The sequence below is a fragment of the Gouania willdenowi genome, chromosome 13, assembly GCF_900634775.1.
Source record: "Gouania willdenowi chromosome 13, fGouWil2.1, whole genome shotgun sequence".
NCBI lineage: Eukaryota > Metazoa > Chordata > Actinopteri > Blenniiformes > Gobiesocidae > Gouania > Gouania willdenowi.
In genome coordinates this window covers 8857313-8879430 of record NC_041056.1, presented here as the reverse complement: position 1 = coordinate 8879430, position 22118 = coordinate 8857313, and the positions used below count along the sequence as shown (strand labels likewise).

The following is a 22118-nucleotide window of genomic DNA, read 5'->3' as shown; positions in this document are numbered from 1 at the left end:
TGTAGCAAGTGTAGACTTAAGCTAGGCTAACGTGCTTAGCTAGCAGCAGATACAATAGAGAAAGTTACCCGTCATGTATCAGAGTCTGCAGGCGCGTTGTTTCAGCTCCGTGTCGACATAGCAGCAGACGCCAGGAGCCGCAGACTTGCTGTGTGTACAGCCGGGCTCCACCTTCACTGTCTGTCGGCTCTTCCCCTCTGACCGAGAGCGACTACGGAGCCAGAAGTGACGGTGCCGCAGAGCGAGGACGAATTGAGCGCTGCTTCCTCCACAGCCGCTTAGTGACATCCGAGCGCAGCGACTCCTATTGGTCAAAGCTAGTACTGACAGCTAAAGAGAGCCACCCAGTGGATTGTTCCTGTGTGTGCATTTAACTTTACTGATAAGTACTTTACTATTGCTATGCATTATGTTTAATCTGATTGATTGGCTATGATGTGCTGCATTTGAATGTTGTATGATTCACAATGTCCGTTAATCATTTTAAAACAATAAATAATTATTCACTCTGTAACAATTTGTTGTGGAAATGTAACTAATTACTTTACTTCTTTTAAAACGTACTTGTGAAAAGTAAAATTATAGATATGGAAATATACTCAAAAAAGTACAAGTACCCATAAAAGCAACTCAATTATTACAGTAACATGAGTAATTGTAATTCGTTAATTTCACCCCTACATGTATGGATATATAATTAGTCTGTCTATGCTTGTATACAATACAATACACACACACACACACACACACACATATATATATATAATTATTATTATTATTCAATCAATCAATCTTTTTATTTAGACTCAGGTCCATTCAAAAAAATATTTATATTATTACTTCTTACTTAACTAAATAAATTAGCTACTTATTGGATGAAGTTAGTTCTGATTAATTGTCTTATATATCATATTTAGCATATTTGTCTATTTTTTATTTTTTATTTTTTTGGGGCGGGGGGGGTTGGGGGATCAGGAGCTTCCATGCATTGCCCCAAAAGATTGGTTTAATCCCGTAAAATAAAGCAAACAAGTGATAATTCAAAATAAGATATTTTCTTGTGTGCTTACAGATTATTATTATTATTATTATTATTATTATTATTATTATTATTATTATTATTATTATTCCTCAACAGGTTAGGTAGAATTTCACATTACATTATTATGTATTATTTAATTAAGTGTGCAGGAGTAAAGGGTATATGGCTTCACGTTAAAAGTCTGAAGGGGTACGGGACTGTGAAAAGTTTGGAAACCACTGCTCTAATCCGATTAAGGTTTAGTCCGGTGAATAAGTGCAGTCGATGGACACTCCGACAAATTCTATGTCCATATACAGTATCTACTATCTACTATCTGCTATCCCCTTTTAGATGCCCTTTTATTTATTTGCACACATTAAATATGTATTATGACAATCGTATGCACCTTTTAACAGTTAAAGTGTAAAATAAAAAAGAATGAGAATTAGTTAAAAAATAATAATAATAATAATAATAATAATAATACTTCAGTCAGAAAAAACACTGTACAGTAGCGTTAAATGTAAACATGTACAAACATTTAATACAGTTTGATACTTTGAAATCAGTACCCGAACATGACCCAGGTTCAGATAAAGCACAATTTAATCAAGCTGTTTACTTCACTTGTTTTTAAATAACCCATATAGTAAAAAATGTGATATTTTGTTAGAAATGAACAAAGCGTTTTTCATTAAACAACACTCAGCCACAGAGAACATCAAAGGCAGAGATCAGAGAGCAGACACTTCCTAGGGAGAAAAAGATCAAAGGGCACAGAGCGTGATGTGGCCTAAAGCTACAGATAGGAGAGAGTGGAAAACAGTTATGGGACGCAAGCTCAGGTTTGATCACCCTGTAGCTGGCCACCTTTGATAAGGGTTTCCAGTGTTAAAAAAAAAACACCCCGATTTAAAAAAACACTACTGATGATGTGTCCCAAAACTTACATCCTTTATCTGAGACACAGTGACAGCTCCCACACCACTCTCAAATAGTAAATCTCATGTTACTACCATCTTTTGACACAAAGGACAGTTTAACATCACGTCCCATGTTTAACAAGTCAGTGACTACCTAAAACCAAAAGCCAGAGGTAAAAGTAATGGATTACAAGTACTCACATCACTGTAATTGAGTTGTTTTTATGGGTACTTGTACTTTTTTTGAATATATTTCTAAATCAGTAATTTTACATGTACTTAAGTACGTTTTAAAAGAAGTAAGTGATTCATTACATTTCTACACCCAACCACTGAGTAAATTATTTTTTTTTGTTTTAAAATGATCAACAGACATTGTGAAACTACAAGAAAATTAAATAACCAGACAACAATCAAATGCACCACATGATAGCCAACCAACCAGATTAAACGTAATGCACGGCGCCAAAACAGCATTGAACACTGGTTATTTTCTCAGTTTTAGCGTTCATAAATGTAGCTATACTTAGAGACTGAGAATTGTTTTCCTTTTTAATTGAATTAATTTATTATTATTTTATAAAAATAAAATATAAAAAAATGAATTGCACATTTTTGATAAACCTTTTATTTTGGACAGATGTCTTTGTGAAAAATAAATGAAGTTCCAATTGTGAAAGATCTGGTGTCTTCCTTTTTAAGTTTATACATGAGATGTTTACTGTATACAAGGGAACCGTGGCAAGTAACTAGTAACTTTTACTTGGAGTACTGTTTAATTGAGCTACTTTTTAAATGTACTTGAGTATTTTATGTGTGACGTACTTTTACTTGTGTACAATTTAAATCAGGTAACAGTACTTCTACTTCAGTAGGATATATCAATATTCTTTACACATTTGCCAAAAGGACAGCACAAAGAACATCACAAACAATCTTATTGTAACAAATGTGCAAATCATCTGGTCGTACTTTTTTAACATCTACCATAACGAGTCACCGTCAAGTAAATATATGGAAAAGGCCTTCATCACACTCCTCCTCTTGAGTAGTATCGTGGCTTTTTACATTAGGCAGTTGAGGATCCAGCCCTTGGGTTTCTAGTCAGAAGTCTTTATCTTCTGAGGATGAAACAACCATGACCTCCTGGCTCTTAAAGTCCCACACAGCAGTGAGGTGGAAGGCCATGTTGGAGAATACTATGAGGTATTCAAACAGAGCGAACAACGTGTAACCTAGAAAAGTAGAGAGAAAAAAGAAGTGGACATGCAGCATTTCCTGTGACAGCAATAACTTGTAACCGTATACTTACTTCCTGATTGACAATACATGTTGTGTTTCCAGTAGAAGAATCCGGCAAAAGCACAGAAGCACACATTAAGAAGCAGGAAACGCACTTTCCAGTGGTGAGACATGGCATCCTTTTAAAGGTAGAAAAAAAAAAAGAAAACAATTCCAAATGTTGAAAAGACTTTGAGGCTCTTTCGTGATAAAGGTTTGATTTGCTCTCTTACTTCAGGACTGAGAGAAGAATCTTTAATCGCCCTCCATAATCGACATGTTATCAGCATGTTGATAAGAGAGCTGACAATGAAAAGGACAAAACCCTCCTTGTGCACGACTAAGTAGAGAAAAATGAAAATATGTGAGTAAAAAGAAGGACGATATACACAAAAACACAGCATAAATTCAATAAATGATTAAAAAGAAGCTTGCATTTTTGGGGTAAATTATTGTATCAAACTGAACACTAGTACATTTTAGGACATGCTTACAGTTCAGAGTGTGGTATCAGGTATCAGGAAAACCTGTGTCATTTGTCAGATCAAACTGACTAATTTGTCAGTGCCCAATCCTCTTCACGGGCCTGATTGTTTCGGATCCTTTCAACGCAAAACGCGACAACATCAGGTCGGCCTATTTTACGACAGTTCGTGGTTGAAACCATGCTATTTAAAAATGATTAATAAAACTTTTTTTTTTTTTTTTAGTGAATTCCGATTTTTTTTTAATTTTTTAAAAATATATTTTAATTTAATTTTGTGTTTGGTTTTTGATTGTCATTGTTGTGCATTGTGTTTTTATTCATTTTTTATATTTTTTTTTATTTTTTAATGAACAATTAAAAAGACAACAAAACAGCCACATATTTACATGTGAACTATTAGTATATTTAACAAACGTTGTCAAATGACGGCCTCAGGCTTCAAAATAAAAGTCATCAGACTCAACGGCCCCAGGACGTAAAACACAACATGACGCCGTATTTTGAAGAAACCGGAAATACACATGATCATCAATATGTGCTGCTTTGGTTACAAGAGTAAGTTTAAAGCTGTTATTTTGTGTTTAAGATTAAGATACAGCAACGTTTAATTTAACTAATGTATTTATTAATTAAACAATACGTTTTAAAAATAAATGGAAATAACGGCTTTTCAACTTAGTTACGTCATGTGTACTTCCGGTTCCTTCAAAATAAAACAACGTGTCATTTGAGTCCGTTTGGTTAGATAAATGACAGGTTTTCCTGATACCTCACTCTGCAGCCTGAGGATGTCCTAAAATATAAACCCTACTACGGGTTTACTCACAGTATGTCTCACTGGAGGACACATAGGTGAGGAGCAAGAGGCCGAGGTTTTCAAAAATAGAAAAAACCAGAGTCAGACTGCTGAGGGAACTTTCGGGGAACCTCGAGGAAAAACGTGTCTTGTAAAATTTGAAGTAGGTGTAGGAGACGAGGAGCCTCGGTGCCGAGTGAAGGCCAATGCAGAACCGCCAAATGTAGCACTCGGGGCTAAGGCTAATAGAGGCACTAATGGATGGCAGGTAATTGGGAACCTGAAAACAGTGAGAAAAAAGATCAATTATTAAAAAAAAAAAAAAAAATGTGCTCAGAGTGTCAGTTTCAGCATGTGAAATAAAACTTGCACAATATGAAATGTCAAAATTGTTAAAAAGTACCATATTGTGGTTTAAATGCAGTCTGTATTGTGTGCAAGCCTGTGAAGGTATTTACATTAGTTTTAACATTGGATTTCCAAGTATTAGATATTTTCATACAGTTAAATTAAATGCTAATCTAACTATAATCAGAAATGTGATGAAAACAAACAAAATAGATCATTATCAAACTTATTATTATTATATTATTTTTTTTATTTATATAACAAATACAATAATATTTCTATTTTATACTATTATTATTTTTATTATATTATGAAAGTATATAACAACAACAATGGCAAAAATATTAATAATAATGATGTGTGCAAAATTTTAAAAGTATTTACATATATATTTAACATTGGAATTCCAAGTATTGGAGATTGAAATAATTAAATGATTAACTATGATCTGAAATGTGATGAAAACAAACAAAATAGATAATAATGATTATTATTATTATTATATAAATACAACAATATCATTTCTATGTTTATACTATTATTTTTATTATATTATACAAAAACAATAATAATGAAATATTAATACATTTATTGCATTGCAAATGAAAATGAGAGTATCACCTGTTTAACATCAATTACCAACCAAAGCAGTGGATGATGTTACCTGGCAATGTGTACCAGTGGCATCTTCAAAATGAAAAGTGGAGGATATGAAAACACAAGTAACAAGTCCCAATAATGGCAGGCACACAGTAGCCAAAACACAGGAGCAAAAAGACACTGTGACCACCAGAGGGCGCTCATGCCCGAAGATGTTTGAGCCTTGAATCATCCTCACTGCAACAGAAGATCAGTTTGGGTTAAAAACATATCTAATGCAAGCCTGTAAAGATTAGAAACATTTATTGTTGCATGCAATTACAATGTGAACTATTCCATTCATTTGAATAGGAAATGCTCAGTAATCTACTGTAACATCACAACCATTAGCAGCTCACGTTATTGGATGGGGTATAAATGTATTAGAAAGAAAAACAACATTTTCTCTCTAACACTAGCAAGGAAAAAAAATGGCAGACATAGGTTTTTCTAGTTTATATATATATGTGTGTAATGTAATAGTCGTTTTTCTGAACTAGTTTTTCCAATGCAAATTTGTGTTGAAAAACCAAGTCAGACCAATGGAGGTCTCTTTTTAAATATGTAATTGTGTACTTTATGCTCATATTTTTTTTTTGTTTGGCTAATGTTTAGGGGAGTTGTTTCCATATGAGCAGAATGTCCATATACTGTATTTCCTTTGCATTGGGATATAGGGTTGGTTAAGAAATATCTTTTTTAAGTACACTATAAAGAATAAGAAGTTGACTTTACTTTAAATAACATAGAGCAAACTTGGCAAAAAAAACAAAAAAAAAACGAATTCATGATATAAGTTCATCAAATGTAATTGATTTAAAAGCACACCACGGACTTTTTGACCTAAAGAGTTGACCCATATGAGTTGTTTTAAATGATTCCTCAGGCCAACATACAGTGCTTGACAGTATCAATGCTCCGAGCGGGGCTTCCCTCTCGAAATACCGACTATGCAAGTTAGGAGAGGCGGACCGTCTTTGACCAGGTCATGTGACCTGGAGAAGGTTTCACTTTACGGCAGTCACGTGACCACAGGCTCTGATATACACAGTTCCCACATGACATCAAAACATATGGCATTTCCCGACCCCGCGCCATTGCTGTGGGCAGCTGAAACAAGTTTAGCCTCTGTTTACAGCCAAAAGAGCACAATATGGTGGTTTCGTGTTGGGTTAATGATGCACTAATCGCCACCATAGTTCAGTTAAACGTGGATTCTTTCGTAAGGGAAGTCGGCAAATCAGATCCCTAACTTTGGGATAAGGATTGGCTCTAAGGCCTGGGCTCGCGCCGCGGCTTGAGGAGCACGTCAAATTATTGTTTTTTTATTGTCAAAAGTTTGATAAAATGGCCTCTACAGCATCAAATAATCCTGTTTCAATAAATTACAAAAACATACAGTATTTTATCGAGCAATAGTACTGTTAGTTTGTGGTGAATTTGTAATAAAAAAAAATCCTGAAAAGAAACTTGGAATATGTCCTGATTATTTTTAAATAATTGTTAAATCCAAGTACCCCCTGCAATGTGCTCCTGTACCCCTGTTTGGGAACCACCGATATAGTGTATAAGATGCTCCAAATAATGCTTTAGTAATTTATTTTGTCAAAATCTGATTTTAAGGGGAATACATATTGTATGCTCCCAGTGATGTACAAATAAACCCTTTTTTACAGTACAAATGTCATTTTCTGCAATGTTATTATGTCTATCCATGCAAGTATTTGGTGATGGTAATATTTGGAATTGCTATTCAGCATTATGAATTCATTTTATTGCAGATGAAATAAGGCCAAATTAATAAATTGATAATTGAATGATTTGGTCAGCAGTATGCTTGGGTATACAGCCATAAAGCTGCATGCACAACATGACTCTAAGTGTTTACATACATGCACTATCTTATTGTATAAAACCATGCACCCTGTCCCCATGCTTCACAATACTCGCGCTACATAAACAACAACAAACAGTAATAATGCAGCTGTGCAAGAGACGTGGAAATTTCACAGAGAAGGAATGAATGTGACAAAGACAAAGGGGGCATGCTTTGTTCGGTTATCCGGACCTTCAGCAGCGTGCATGGGCATCAGCTACCGGTGGATCATCGCAGGCCTGTGGATGTAGCATCATCACCTTCCTCCTCTTCCTCCTCCCTGTGCAGCAGTCAGCATCATCACCCGGAAGAGCAACACAGAGAGACGCTGGGCTGGGGTCACCTCAGTGCAAACCCACCCATTAATAATAGGAAGTGTTTATTGATAGAAATGCTCGTTTATAGGAGACAAAGAAAACCCGCGCAGAATAAAATCAGACTCTCCGTGGTGCTGAAATACACACACACACACAAACGGAAATGACAATTTTTATGGATTTTTAAAATGTATTATTATTATTCATCCATAAACACACACTGTGATCAGGTGTCTAATAAGATGACAGACTGCACTGGGTTTAACACACGACGCATTACAGCGTTTATCTGCCGTAAATCCACATTTGCTCCGCCTCTGCCACACTATCACTGCTGTTATCTGGACAGACTGCTTTGCTTCACATTGTCCGGTTTGGTTTGGTTATATTTTGTTTTGTTTTATTTTATTTCATTTTATCCGATCTTTTGTTTTCCATTCATTTGGATGATATAACATCAACATCGTCAAAATGAAACGACGGAGACTCCAAACATTACTTTTTTTGGTTCTGTGTTTAGGTTATATTCCAAGTAAGTTTCCTTCTATTTTTTTGCTTATCATTTTTATTATTATTTTTCTATTTCCTGCCTTTCTTTTTACTGATGTTCTTTTTTTCTGATTTATATTTGTTGATTTATCTTGTAAAGTGTCTTTGAGTGTCTCAGAAAGCACTTTTAAATAAAATGTATTATTATTATTATTATTATTATTATTATTATTATTATTATCTACTTTCAAATGATCATCAAGACAACTTCTATATTTTATTGCACATGAATAATGGTTATCACGTCCATAGCCCACCTCATAGCAAGAAGGTTCTGGGTTCAAGCCTTGGGGTGGAGTTGGCATGTTCTCCTCGTGCTTTTGTGAATTTTCTCCCACAATCCAAAAACATGACTGTTAGGTTGACTGGAGTCTCTAAATTGCCCGTAGGAGTAAATGTGAGTGGACCTCTGGTGCCCTGTCCAGGGTGCACCCGCACCCAACGTCCAATGAGAGCTGGAGATAGGCACCAGCAGACCCCCGAGACCCTAAAAAAAGGAACAAGCGGGTCAGACAATGGATGGATGGAAGTTTAGGGGCTTTGATAGAAAGAAAAAAAAAAAATCAGTTATCTGAATCAAACCTTATAGACCAAGCATTTTGTCACTTGATATGATTTTTCCTATAAGGCATATTGTAATATTTTGAGATTCACAAACTTGTGTTCAGAGGATTTTGTGTAATCATAATCCCAAAGTACATCTTTGTGTCCAGCTCACAAGCTTTATTGAAGCAGAGATAACATCTGGCCAACACAAATCCTTTATTGGCGCAGATAAAACACAACAATGCATCATGCTTTGTTAATCTAGTCTCATCCTTGCATTTAGTTTCAACTCTTTTGTTTTCCAAAAACTTGAATTTGAAACATGAAAATTGGAAAAATAAATCACAAAAAATCTGCTAAATGAATCCCATAATAAGAGTTTATATTTTCACCTCCGATTTGTGTCCCACTTGTGACTCATATGTTGTGCGTTCAGTAGATTAAGTATTCAGCTAACACATGATACTCACCATGATTTGCTTGATCTTGAGCCTGTCGTCTTAATTTTTTTCTTCTGAATCTTTCACCATCTGTCATACATTGCATGCTTTCCCTCATTATATCCCGTTGCATCCTGCATCAACAGCTTACAGTATCACTCAGGCTTTCAGAGGATCGACATATAATTCTTAATTCTCTCATTAATTCAACAATTTTTATTCATAGATTGCAAAGTATTCCTGTCACAGTAAATTCTGAAGCGTCGTCCTTTCACAAGAACATCAATCAGATTGTAAGAACTGAGGAAATCAGTTATTTCTTTATACTGTGCCATGTATTATTATTTATTTAATATGATTATTTATAAACACTTAAAGGCAGGCTGATTATAAGCATATCCATGTCTATAGAATATAGCACAATTATTTCATCATCATTCCATCATTATTTAACTTTAAAACGCTTTTCTTTTTTTTTTTTTACCACTTCAGTTATTCCAAAGGCTTTACAGCAGATGTTGGCTCGGGGGCCAAAACCAGCCCCTTTGAGCCCCCAAAGTACATGCACAAAATGACAAAACAATACATAAAACAAGAGCAGGAATACATACACAAAAAATTACAATATTGCAGGAAAATACAGTAAAAGACAAGTGGAAAACACAGAAAATACCCCCAAAACACACAAAACTACTCCAAAAATGAACTAAACGACAACAGTAGTATACTTAATTACTGAAAATGTCATAAAAGTACATAAACAGATAAGAAAAGCACAAAAAGGACTCAGCAAACCCACAGTATTCACAAACAAGTAAAACAACAAATTACTCCGAAAAAAGCAAAATTACAGCACAAATTATTATTATTTCTAATATCAAATTGTTGAAAGATCTCTCTATTTTTTTCTAAAAATCCTGCACTTTTCTTTAAATTATTTCACAAAAATTCCCCAAATTAAGTACGAATTGGTCACAAAAGTTCAAAAGAGAACATCCTGCAGGGACTGAAATCTGTTGTTTATTGCTTAAATAAGTATTGGTGCGTCGCAAATACTTTATTATTTAAATGTCATTTATACCTAGACCTAAAATCTGTGGCCCACTTAAGATCAAACTGCTCCGTATTCGGCGCCGGAATTGAAATGAGTTTGACACCCCAGCTTTACAGTATAGCATTAGTCACAAAGGCATTATGACATGATATTGGGTGTTTTTATGTTGACTGTTTCTTTCTTGGCCTTAGCTTGCTTGTGTGCCCATGGGAAATATGCTCAGAAACTCCTCAAAGATCTCTTCATAAATTACACAAGTGCACTGAGACCCGTGGAGGACACAAACACTATCCTCAATGTGACCCTGCAAGTTACACTCTCACAGATCATCGACATGGTAAAAAAAAAAACACTGTCGACACTGGTGTTTATGTACAAATGAATAAAGATACCCACACACACGCCTGTTGTTGATATTACAGTTTGTTATTGTCAATGTGTTACAGGATGAGCGAAATCAAATATTGACAGCCTATTTATGGATACGGCAAGTATGGGTTGATGCATATCTGAAATGGAATAAAGATGATTACGATGGACTCGATACCATTCGCATACCTGGTAGTTATGTGTGGAGACCTGATATAGTGCTTTATAACAGGTAGGTTGGACTATTATCACCTATATGATATGCTGAGAAGTTAAAGCTTGTATCTACTAATTACGTATTTAATGAAATCCCAATGACCTAGAGAAAGAAGGCAGCCATATCTGTACATGTTTTAGAAATAAATTGTTGCATCATTTGAAGCACACGAAAAGCAGATTGGATACTGAGCCAAGATGTGTTGATTTTCTCCTTGGTTGGTGTTCTTGTGTCATTGTTTCACTAATTAGATTTGATATAAGCACCTTTTTCATGGGTGTAATTATATAATACGATATTGATTGATTGATCGACCTGCATCTAAAATCTTCAATATACCTAATATTATTTTATTGGATTTATTGAGGATATTTTTCAGGGTTTCCTAATTCATTATAGATATATTTGTTACACATTTTATTCAATTGTAGAATGTGCTTATTTTTAAGATTAAAATGTATGTAACCCATTGGTAAATAACAAATTGGTCAGTTTTTCCTAATACCAACTGCTGTTGACTATTGTTCTCTGAGTAGTATCACTTGATCAAAGCTTTTCTAACATTCTACGTTACAAAATAAGTAATGAAAGTATGTATGAAATGTGCTGATATTGTATCGAACGGATTGGTATATCAGCCAATGCTCAAGGATGCCATATTGGTACATCAGAAGTGAAAAAGTTCTATCCAGACAGATAAATCATACATGTACATATTTAATAATTCATTTTATATTTAATAATTCATTTTATATTGAATAATTCAGTTTAAAAACATCAGTGAAAGTATGTGTCGATAAGAAAGCTAAAGGTGGAAGTTTTTATTCTGTTTATGCAGTATTTGGCTTGAGTACATGCAATTAAATGAATTTATCTCTCTTTTCACGATGCGTCATCACCGTGTCATCACATCGGAAGTCGCCATGTTGGAGGTACTCAGTAGGTAAACAAGCAGATCCCGAACGTCGAACTAGAGGAAATGGTGAATTATTGCCGTGTTTTTGGTTGTACCAATCAGTCAGACCGCAAATTAACGTTTGGAGTTTTATAAACTACATTTCTAGAGCAATGACAATAATAAAATTCATATCAAGCTATTGCATGTGGCATTATTGACTTCATATAATCACATTTAATAGCCTACTACAGTAGCGACACAGTTCTTAAAATGTAGAGTTAAAATGTGCTGTATTTCTCATTGTGCAGGTAAAAGGTGTAACCTTTATCAAAAGGATGACCCAGACTGGGATAGGGTTAAAACTAGGTAGTTGACAATATTAGGGTACGCAATAGACGGAAGACTCTTCGGGTCCTCATTGCTCCAAGACAAGGGAGCCAACTCACTACCAATAAAGCGTAGCTTTTCCAAATATCGTGCCCTTTCCTCCTGACCCACTTCCTTGTATGCCTTTGCATCTATAAGGCCTTTTGAGGAGCTTTTCTATGGTTTTGGACTTTTATCCATCGCAGTGTTCACCTCCGAGTGCCTCCAATATGGCTGCGCATCCGGGTTACTGCCCAGAATGTGACGTAGGTGAAAACCCTCAATTACATCCCTCCAAGTCTTTTCTTTTCTCCCCCATTTTTTGTAATCTATAAGTTTATCCAGCACAAATTTGAATAGGATTGACATTTTAGCTGTGTTACTCTGATTCCCTCTTTCAAATGAGTTGTTATTTTTTTTTCAGTGCAGATGATCACTTTACTGGGCCCATGGACACCAATGTGGTGATCAGACATGATGGCCAGATGATGTGGGACTCTCCGGCCATCACCAAAAGCTCATGTAAAGTGGATGTTTCTTTTTTCCCCTTCGACGCCCAGCAGTGCAAGTTCACCTACGGCTCTTGGACCTACAATGGGAACCAGCTGGATATCCTGAATGCCATGGAAAGTGCAGACTTGGCTGACCTGGTGGACAACGTTGAGTGGGAGGTCCTGGGCATGCCTGTTAAAAAGAACATTATTCAGTATGGCTGCTGCGCTGACCCCTACCCTGATGTCACCTATACTCTGAAGCTGAAAAGAAGAGCTTCCTTCTATGTTTTTAATCTACTCATCCCATGTGTGATGATCTCCTTCCTGGCTCCACTAGGATTCTACCTGCCTGCAGATTCTGGGGAGAAGGTTTCTCTGGGTGTCACCGTGATGCTGGCCCTCACCGTCTTTCAGTTATTAGTCGCAGAGATCATGCCTCCTTCTGAAAACGTACCATTAATCGGTAAGGGTTTTTAAAAATAAGCCTAATTCTTTCCTTTGTAATCACTGTTTGAGTTACTTTATTGGTTCATTCCCATGCTATTGCATAACAATGAAGTCCAATGTAATTTCTAACAGCCCATTAGAGACCAAAGTGTCATTTAAACTTTTGAAAAAAAAATATTTAGCAGTTACATAATGCTGGTACTAATAATAATACTACATTATAGGGATTGCTATTACGGTTACTTGGATTGTTCTTGTTCTTTTAACTTACAATATCAGTACTAGAAAGGTAAAATATTCACATTTTAACTTATTATAAAGCTGCCTGACAAACTCTGTGGTATTTGCAGGGCCGACCCAGGTCATTTGGGGGTCCCAAGCAAAATCAGTGTATGGGGCCCATAGTGCGCGTAAAACAAAAACATTTTGGTGCGTATACACCTATATTTTATTTGTCATTCCTGTTGATTGAAACTTGTACTAGATGGTTTCCAAACCTCAATTTAATCTGAAAAGAGAGACACATTTTGCAATTCCTGCTTTTATTTTTTGTAACATGAAATCATTACATCTCAAAAGTCAAGTAAAATGCTTTTAAATTCAAGTAAAGCAAACAGAGAACAATGGGAAACACTCCAAATGTAAGTATTAAACAAAAAGTTAACTGAAATATTTCAATCTCACTGCAGACTAAACACACCCAAGTCAATTAACAAACAAACACAATGTCTGTTTCGTGCATAAAAAGTCAAACACCAGTGGTGGTAGAGAAGCCCACCAGCGGCCCACCGTGTTTTTGTAAAAAAAATAAGTTGAGAGGAATTTTGAAATTATGACTATTATGTGTTATTAAAAGCCATTTATTAACTATACTTAAACGTAGTGTTACAAAAAGGCACAAGCTTGAAATAACAAACACAAACACACAAAAAAAAAAACAAAAAAAACAAAAAAAAAAAAAAAAGTTGAAATAAATTATATCAATTGTTTTCAATTGTTTTAGTTAAATCCTAGTGAATCTTAAAATAAGCCATTGCTGGTCAAATTTAAGTTAAATAAATTAACATTAATAAAAAAGTGCAAACATGGCCAAAGAGTAAAACCAGAAGAGTAATTGACAAGCCTACAACATAAAAAACGTGAAAGCTATTAGTTACAGTATTTCATAATAGATACTCCATTTTAGTCAGTGTACTGTATTTACTTCAGATATTTGTTTCGACCAGCAGACACTATCCAAGTTGGCATGCAGCTATTCTAGCAGTGAAGAAGAGATGCTATGCTAGCAAACAGAGCTAATAGAAAAACCTGATTTTTACAGATATTCACGTAATATTACACATATTATTTCAGTGCTAAAGGGGTAAGGAATCATTTGTGAACATGTTTAATAGTAGTAGACGATTCCAGTTTTGATGCGCACAATGCACAGCAGGAGTAACAGAAACTGGCCCTCTAGTGGTCAGGGGGTCCTAAGCAGACGCTTAGTATGCGTATAGGATGGGCCGGTGTAGTGTAGAATAAACTTACCGTAAAAGTTGCTTATGGTAGACAATGGGCATGCGCACCTGGCGAACTACGCATGCGCATCCGTCATATTGAAAAAAGGTAAGAATCTTTCCTTTAATTTTTTGGTTTAGGGTTAGGGTTAGAATTAGGGTTTATTATAGTAGGAAAATTTAATTTAGCAAAATATTGTACATATATGTGTAAATATTTACTATGCTATTAGTGCGCATGCTCCTGTAGGAGGCTTTCACAGGTAGGATTATTTTTCACTACACCAGCCATGGGTATTTGTAACTGTTTTTAATGGTCCGATGTCACGGAAGTTGATCACGCATCAAAGATAAACAGAGAATATAATGTTTTATAGAAATACATTTTTTCAAAATTTTATTAAATTAACAAAACCTTAGATAAATATGGTCTTATAAAAACAAATGGATTCTGTTGTTTTATCTAGTAAAACAATGCAATCATATTGTTAATAAATTAATATTAATTATTTAAAAAAAAAAAAAGCAAGACACCAGAATGCACTTTTCTTGTATTGAAGTGTCAACAAATAAAATCAACATCAAGAATGACAGTAATTTCAAAGGAACCAGGATTATATTGCAAATTGAGAGCAATTGATTTGTGTTATTATTCAATCTAAAAAATAAATAATTAAATTAATTCAAGTCATTTTTATTTGGGCAATTTTATGATAGGATATCCCAATCCCAAAAGTTACTCTGAATAAATATTTGTAATTCTTTTTTTTTTTAAATTTATTTATTTATTTATTTTTATTAATTTAATTAAAGTTAAAATGCAGAATATTTTCAAGCACATATTTTATTACATACTTTATTTTTCATTAAAGTGAAAAAAGTTTTGAAGTTGTTTGTTGTGAAGAGAAGTTTTGATTTAATTACTACTATTATTATCATTTTTTATTGAAGCAACTTTTTTGATTGAATAATAAGATACATCTACAGTACATCCATACTGTGTGCCCTATACTTTAAATATCAACATATAGCAAGAAATAACTCTGGACTGCCAAAAAGTGAAATGTCAGATGTAAGAAAGACATTTTGTTTAAAATAATATATAATGCTATTTTAGACTCTAAACTACTAGAACTGTGTTTATCTACATTCACTCACATGTTTAATGTTTACTTTAACTGACCTGCCTGACTGTAAAAGTCAGCATTTATTGCCACTAAGCTCAACACCTGCCACCATATATTCTGATTGTTTGATCAGTTTTCCTTTATTTACCATTTGTCTTATATCATTTCACAGGTAAATACTACATCACAACGATGACCATGATCACAGCCTCCACTGCCCTGACTATTTTTATCATGAATATACATCATTGTGGTCCCGATGCAAAGCCTGTCCCAAAGTGGGCCAAGAAAGTCATCCTGCAATACATGGCCCGGATGTTCTTTGTTTATGAAATGGGTGAAAACTGCATGTCATCTCAACAGGAGAAGCAGGAGCCTCCTTCACTGAACAACTATGCAGGGCGAGAAAGAGACGACTGTGTCTTCAGAACTGAAAGCGAACAAGGAACAGCAGCAGGGTCCGATGTGGGTGAGGAGAGAGAAGATGCAGAACCGACAAAGAGTCCCGTTGGCTCTATTGGAAAGAATCCAACCAACCACTTTAGCAGTTGGAAAAATGGCGTCTACATGAGCATGGACAGCATGGATTCTGGTGGTTCTGTGAGATGCAGGAAGAGTGAAGTGAGCGATGGAGGGAGAAAAGACGCTGACATACCCTGCTGTACTCAAAGTAATAAACAGGCCCTTTTGCGAAACGTAGAGTACATCGCAAACTGTTACAGAGATCAGAGGGCCACGCAGAGAAGGACGGGGGAGTGGAAGAAGGTGGCCAAGGTTTTAGATCGCTTCTTCATGTGGATCTTTTTTATAATGGTCTTTTTCATGAGCCTCCTCATCATGGGGAAAGCCATCTGATCTGCTCAGGCAATAACTCAGATATTTTACAGACAAAACAGGATTTACTTAGTGTCATCCTTGCATTCAGGAATCAGAACTCTGTTTGTCTTATTAAAATGCAAATAAAATCCAATTATTTACTTACACATTGTATGGTTTTTTATTTTTAACAAACAATGACACTAAGTCAAAAAATACCAATCATCAGTTTTACTCATGCTTTAAGCAACACCTACCAGACATAGATTTTTAACCACATGCACTCAAAAAGGTCACTAAAATACATATTGTGACGGTAAAAGTTTAAACAAACTTGAGATGATCTGGTTGTGACACCGTCAGATCATCAATTCTATTCTATTCTTTTATTTGAGTTGCAGAAGTTTCTTTGTTTTTTTTTGTTAGTTTGTTTCCTGATCTAAAATATTGTGTTCCCTCATTGACTAATCTCCAACAGGGACTAAATCAGTGAGTAAAGTTAGATGCTTAATCTCAACTATGTTAGAGGACAGAGGAGGGTTAGGGTTAGAGCACTGGCATTTTTAATTCTTATTTATTTCATCTTGTTTAACCAAGCAGTCTCATTGAGATCAAGATATTATTTATAAGAGAGACCTGGGAACAACATTTTGATTCATTTGAATGGAGCATAACTAAAGTCAATTCTACCAATGTTTGTGCGTTTAAATAGAATGTCAAAGGTTAGATAGTTGCTGGATCCTGTTGCAAAGTTGCTCTGTTTTAGTGAAAGAAGAAAAGAGAGATTTAGTGCGTTGTAGATGAATAACATAAGGTGAATATTTCTTCTGGACTGTAGGGAGGATCAACTGATGTTTTGATGCATCAAGCAGTGATGTGTATGAAAATTGTCATCAGTGAAAAAAATAAGGGGCGGATTCACAAAAGGTTTAGGGGTATTAAAACGTGTGCAAACGTCACTCCACGCGCTAATAAGGGGTACAAACTCCAAAATACATGATATATTGCACTAGAAGTTTGAACTTAGTAACATTTTAAGCTACACACACTTGCAGAAGAGACTCCCAGAAAGAATCTATCCAAACTGACAGTGTCACGTTGTCACAGGGTTCATTATGTTCACATTTAACAGTCCCATCCCATAGTGCACTATGATTACTACACTGTAAACCCGAACGTTCAAAGGAATACATTGATTAAGTAGTTTATACACAAAGTTATAGAAAAAAGTTCTATTAACTTAATTATGTCAAGTTGGTGTAACATTTTCTTCCTTTTTGAATGGAACTAGAATTGTCAAATTGTTTATAAGTAAATACAACTTAAATACAACTTAACAGAATAACGTAATTAAATGCTAAGAATGATACAGTCCTGTTATTTCTGTTGTTTCAAACAGGGATTATTTAAAAAATAAACTTAAATCATATTGCATATACTGTTGTCAAAAAGTACATATAGCCAGTCATCAAACCTTTTAAATTCTGGAAAATTTTGACTTTTAAGTTATTAACTTGAAAAAAAACGAGCCAATCGATTGCCTACATTTTTTCGAGTTCTGGTAACTTATGTAGGTTTACAATGTAGGTTAAGTTGTTGGGGAGTTGATGGGGCAGCATGACAGTAAAGTTCGTTAAAAGTTACTAAAAATGATGGTTCCTTCCGAGTTTATATGTGAAATCCAGCTTGGACCAATATTTGATTGTCTGTCATATACATTTATATCTTGCACAAGGTAACCTGGGATGTTCAAACCTAGAAATGTCACCATTCAACTTGACACACCGTGTTACCAACCAAAGGCCGACATTTACAATGGACCATATTCACACCTGTAAAAACAATCAGGGAGAACATGCAAAGTTTGAGTTTTTAATTTTCAAAGGTCAAGAAAGACTCAATTTGTTTAAATGAGCTCAAGTCCATACAGTCCATTTCTCAAGGGTAAGTTAATTCTCTTTGCTTCACTGTCCTAATGTCCTGTAAGTCCCCTGTTAGTGCATGAAAAAGGTCTCTGTTCCCAAAGGCACAATGTGACCACCTCTGTGCATCATATCAATTAGGAACTAATAGAAAAACATGAAGGAATCTAAAAAACATGTAAATACACTTTTTGTTGGGATAAAAACAGGTTTTTTACATATTCAAATATGAAAGCTAATTAAAAATAGATTATTGAGCAAAAATCAATAATTCAAAAAACAGTGAAGCAGTATTTTATATAAATGAGTACTGATTAAAAAAATAATAATAATTGAGGGATGTACAGTATTTGTGTTTTGTTATAATTCTAAGGAAAAAACAGCACAACTTGTAAACACAACATTCCCATGAGAGTTACTAAACAGTAACTCATTACCGGCTTTGTGCGACGCTGGTTAGCAATTTACCTGGGGATTAATTACACACTGACTCACTTTAATGTTTTTTCCTTGATTCTCAAAGGTGGTCATTAATGAATGTGTTGTGACAAAGTAACTGATGCAATTCCCATGTGAAATACTCAAAGTAACAAAACAAAATTGTTTTAATTTGCACATTTACGGTAATGACTTTTAATGGTGTTTAACACTGTCATGTATTAATTTAAGTTTCAGCAAGCAAAAATGACAAAATAATAAGTTAAAGCTGCCTAAGATTTAACATGTTAATACAGACTAGGAGTGTCAAATTGTTGTAAATATGTGTACTTAAAAAAAAAAAAAATATATATATATATATATATACACTATCTTAGTATATATACTAAGATAGTGTACGAAGGTGGAGGAAGGATCAATTTTAATATTGATGTAACACATTTAAAAACCCATAAGCCCATAGAACAGCAAAAGAAGGCCTGGGATTTTTCTCTGGGTCAGACATCTTGAACTGCTCCGTGAAGACTTTGCATGTTCTCAATTCAATTCAATTCAATTCAGTTCTGAACAGCTTTATTGTCACGATAAACCAGTTCACATTGACCAAGCAGTGTGACATAGAACAATGTACACACAAAAATAATAAACAATTGTATTGTGCAAAAGAATAAACTAAAATATATGTTATAAAAGGGGAAAAGGGTATGTACAGAGTTTCACATATATCCATAAACACACACATATGCATCCGGTTATACATGTACATACACGAACACTTTCATATGCATATATACATGCATCAATCAATCAATCAATCAATCAATATTTATAAAAAGCGCTTTTCATACATAAGATGCAGCTCAAAGCTCTTTTACATAGTCATAAAAACACCCACCCCATACAAACCCCATCCACCACACAGCTACACAAGTTAAAATAAGGACAATGGCACATGGCTGGGTCGGTACAGAAGATCTACTGTAGGTAAGGAGACATCACAAGGAGCAGGACACAGACCGTGGGCACATAAACAACAGAAATGCAGAAAATGACAGAAAAGTACCCAAAACTACAAGAACACAAAAAATAAAATCACACATAATGACTCCAAAAACACACAAAATCACTACAAACTGACAGAACCATAAAACCACAGACAAAAACAAAAAAATTCCCCATATTATTGCTCAGATCAGTCAGTTATTATTCTAAATGCTGACATAAATGTTGCTAGTGTGGCCTTTAGATTAGATACAATCACATTTTTGTGGCCCCCACTGTGATAGTGTTGCCCATCCCTGATTTACAGAGAATCCCAGGAGTAAAACGTGACGCAAACAGTAATGGACTTTGAGACCTTACATAAAGCAGGACACGAGGAGAGCTCTTGATGAGGCGTTGCTTCTGAAAGCAATGAAACCACATTGCTCCTCATCTCTCAGTGTTGGCCTGATTTCTACTGGGAACGTGAGGTTTTTATTCTTCTTCACCAAGTAAGAATGGAGAACCGCTCATTTGAACTGACGTCTGAGTTGACCATGCATTATTTTGTAATTCCACCTGGAGGAAAGTATCCCATATTTCTTTTTGGTCTTGGGATTTATTTTTTCTGCCTCTTCTGTAACCTGACGTTGTTATCTTTGATCATTCTGCACAAAACCCTTCACAGGCCCATGTATTTTATCCTGTTTAGTCTTCCTCTCAATGACCTCATAGGGATTACTGCAATGTTACCAAAAGTGCTTTCAGTCATTGTTACAGAGACCAACACCATTTACTATCCACTTTGTGTTCTACAAGCCTTTCTGCTGCACGCATACGGTGGGGCCATTCTGTTTATTCTTGCTGCCATGTCTGTTGATCGTTACATTGCCATCTGCATGCCGTTACGCTATACAACTCTCATGACCCCGAGAGCTGTTGTGTGCATCATCAGTCTGGTTTGGGTTGTTGACATTCTCTTCATTATTGTGTTGTTCTCATTGCAGGCAAGGCTTCCGAGGTGCAAATCAGTCATTCTGAGTGTTTTCTGTGATAACCCTTCTCTCCTAAACCTCACCTGTGGAAACACGCTGATCAATAACATCATAGGGCTGTTCAACACAGCCGTCATGCAGGCTTTGAGCGTGTCTATCCAGGCGTTCTCCTACGTGAAAATTCTGTTCACGTGTTTGGTGATGAGACAATCGGAGGCTAAGACGAAAGCTGTCAACACATGCGTTGCACAGTTGGTGATTCTGGTCATTTTTGAGGTCACATCGACGTTTTATATATTGTCTTTTCGATTCAAAAATGTCTACTCTGATTTGCAAAAGATCATGGGCATGTTGATATTTATTGTGCCGCCACTTCTCAATCCAATCGTTTATGGTTTGTACACGAGTGAAATACGGAATATTTTTCTCAAAGCTTTGAAAAAGAGAGTGTCTTTTTGAACCTTAAGGTCAGGATAGCATCAATTCAGTCTGATTTGCAAATGCAATGTTATAAACATCTGATGGCTGGAGAATTTGTATAAAAATGTATATTATTGCAGTATACACTGAATGCTGATTGTGTATGATTTATTGGTGTGTGTGTGTCATTCTTGGATTAATTTTACTCACTTACTTGTATTTATTCACACAAGTGACAGATTTTATTCTACGATACAAAGCTTTGACTCACTGCACATTTACATATTAAATCAAATGTTTTCCTCTTTTGTATTTTTTGGTGCGTCACTTTGTAGAAATTAAAGGCACATTTTGACTTTTATTACTCTTGCAAGGGTTGGTTTGTAAAACATATTATAAAAGCCATATTACCCACGATACCTTGCTCACAAAAGAAGAAGAAAAAGAAGAAAATACATGGGAGTTCCAACAGATACAATGTGTATCTTGCGTTTGCTTGATCTTTGATCCAATTTATGTTAAATGACAAATTCTGAAAAAACTTTATTAAACACTTTGTAATTCTGCTTTGATTATAATAAAACCCTTACTTCCTTGAGTGAGTCGATGTTTTTACTTGTACAGTCGATATCGGTCAACTAGACCCCAGGTACTGTTTGCATCAGGTTGCTATTAATCAATCAAACAAGCAAAACTTTACCTTTAAAGCACAATTCTACATTTTTATGCAATTCAATTTGCTTTATAAACAATCAACAAACAATTTCCGGTAAACAAAAGCTAATAAACGAAATGTATGTCACAATAAAAGCAAGAAAAAGACATTCTGAAATTCAATAAAGGAAAAAG

At 35.1% G+C, this 22118-nt stretch overlaps 4 protein-coding genes across 5 annotated transcripts in view; 2 read left to right on the top strand and 2 right to left on the bottom strand.

Moving 5' to 3' along the window:
- The window catches only part of stim1a (stromal interaction molecule 1a), a 42919-nt gene extending 42633 nt beyond the window's left edge, over window positions 1-286 (bottom strand). The window contains exon 1 of one of the 2 annotated variants that reach the window (XM_028464096.1): window positions 69-286. The gene's annotated coding sequence lies outside the window, so the exon portion shown is untranslated. The remainder of the gene's footprint in view (window positions 1-68) is intronic. The other variant, XM_028464097.1, reaches the window with a different exon arrangement.
- Window positions 287-2734: 2448 nt separating this feature from the next.
- Window positions 2735-7804, bottom strand: pgap2 (post-GPI attachment to proteins 2). Its single transcript, XM_028465165.1, has 6 exons — window positions 7567-7804; window positions 5524-5696; window positions 4542-4791; window positions 3462-3568; window positions 3260-3368; window positions 2735-3182 (listed from the first exon to the last, which is right to left on the bottom strand). Exons 1-6 carry the CDS (start codon window positions 7586-7588, stop codon window positions 3052-3054), a joined length of 792 nt encoding a protein of 263 aa, XP_028320966.1. The 5' UTR covers window positions 7589-7804; the 3' UTR covers window positions 2735-3051.
- A 358-nt stretch (window positions 7805-8162) lies between these two features.
- chrna10a (cholinergic receptor, nicotinic, alpha 10a) lies at window positions 8163-16552 on the top strand. Its single transcript, XM_028464339.1, has 5 exons — window positions 8163-8223; window positions 10472-10617; window positions 10727-10881; window positions 12555-13087; window positions 15870-16552. Exons 1-5 carry the CDS (start codon window positions 8163-8165, stop codon window positions 16550-16552), a joined length of 1578 nt encoding a protein of 525 aa, XP_028320140.1.
- A 3820-nt stretch (window positions 16553-20372) lies between these two features.
- LOC114474207 (olfactory receptor 52J3-like) lies at window positions 20373-21308 on the top strand. The gene has a single exon (XM_028464342.1). It carries the CDS (start codon window positions 20373-20375, stop codon window positions 21306-21308), a length of 936 nt encoding a protein of 311 aa, XP_028320143.1.
- The last annotated feature ends 810 nt before the right edge of the window (window positions 21309-22118 follow it).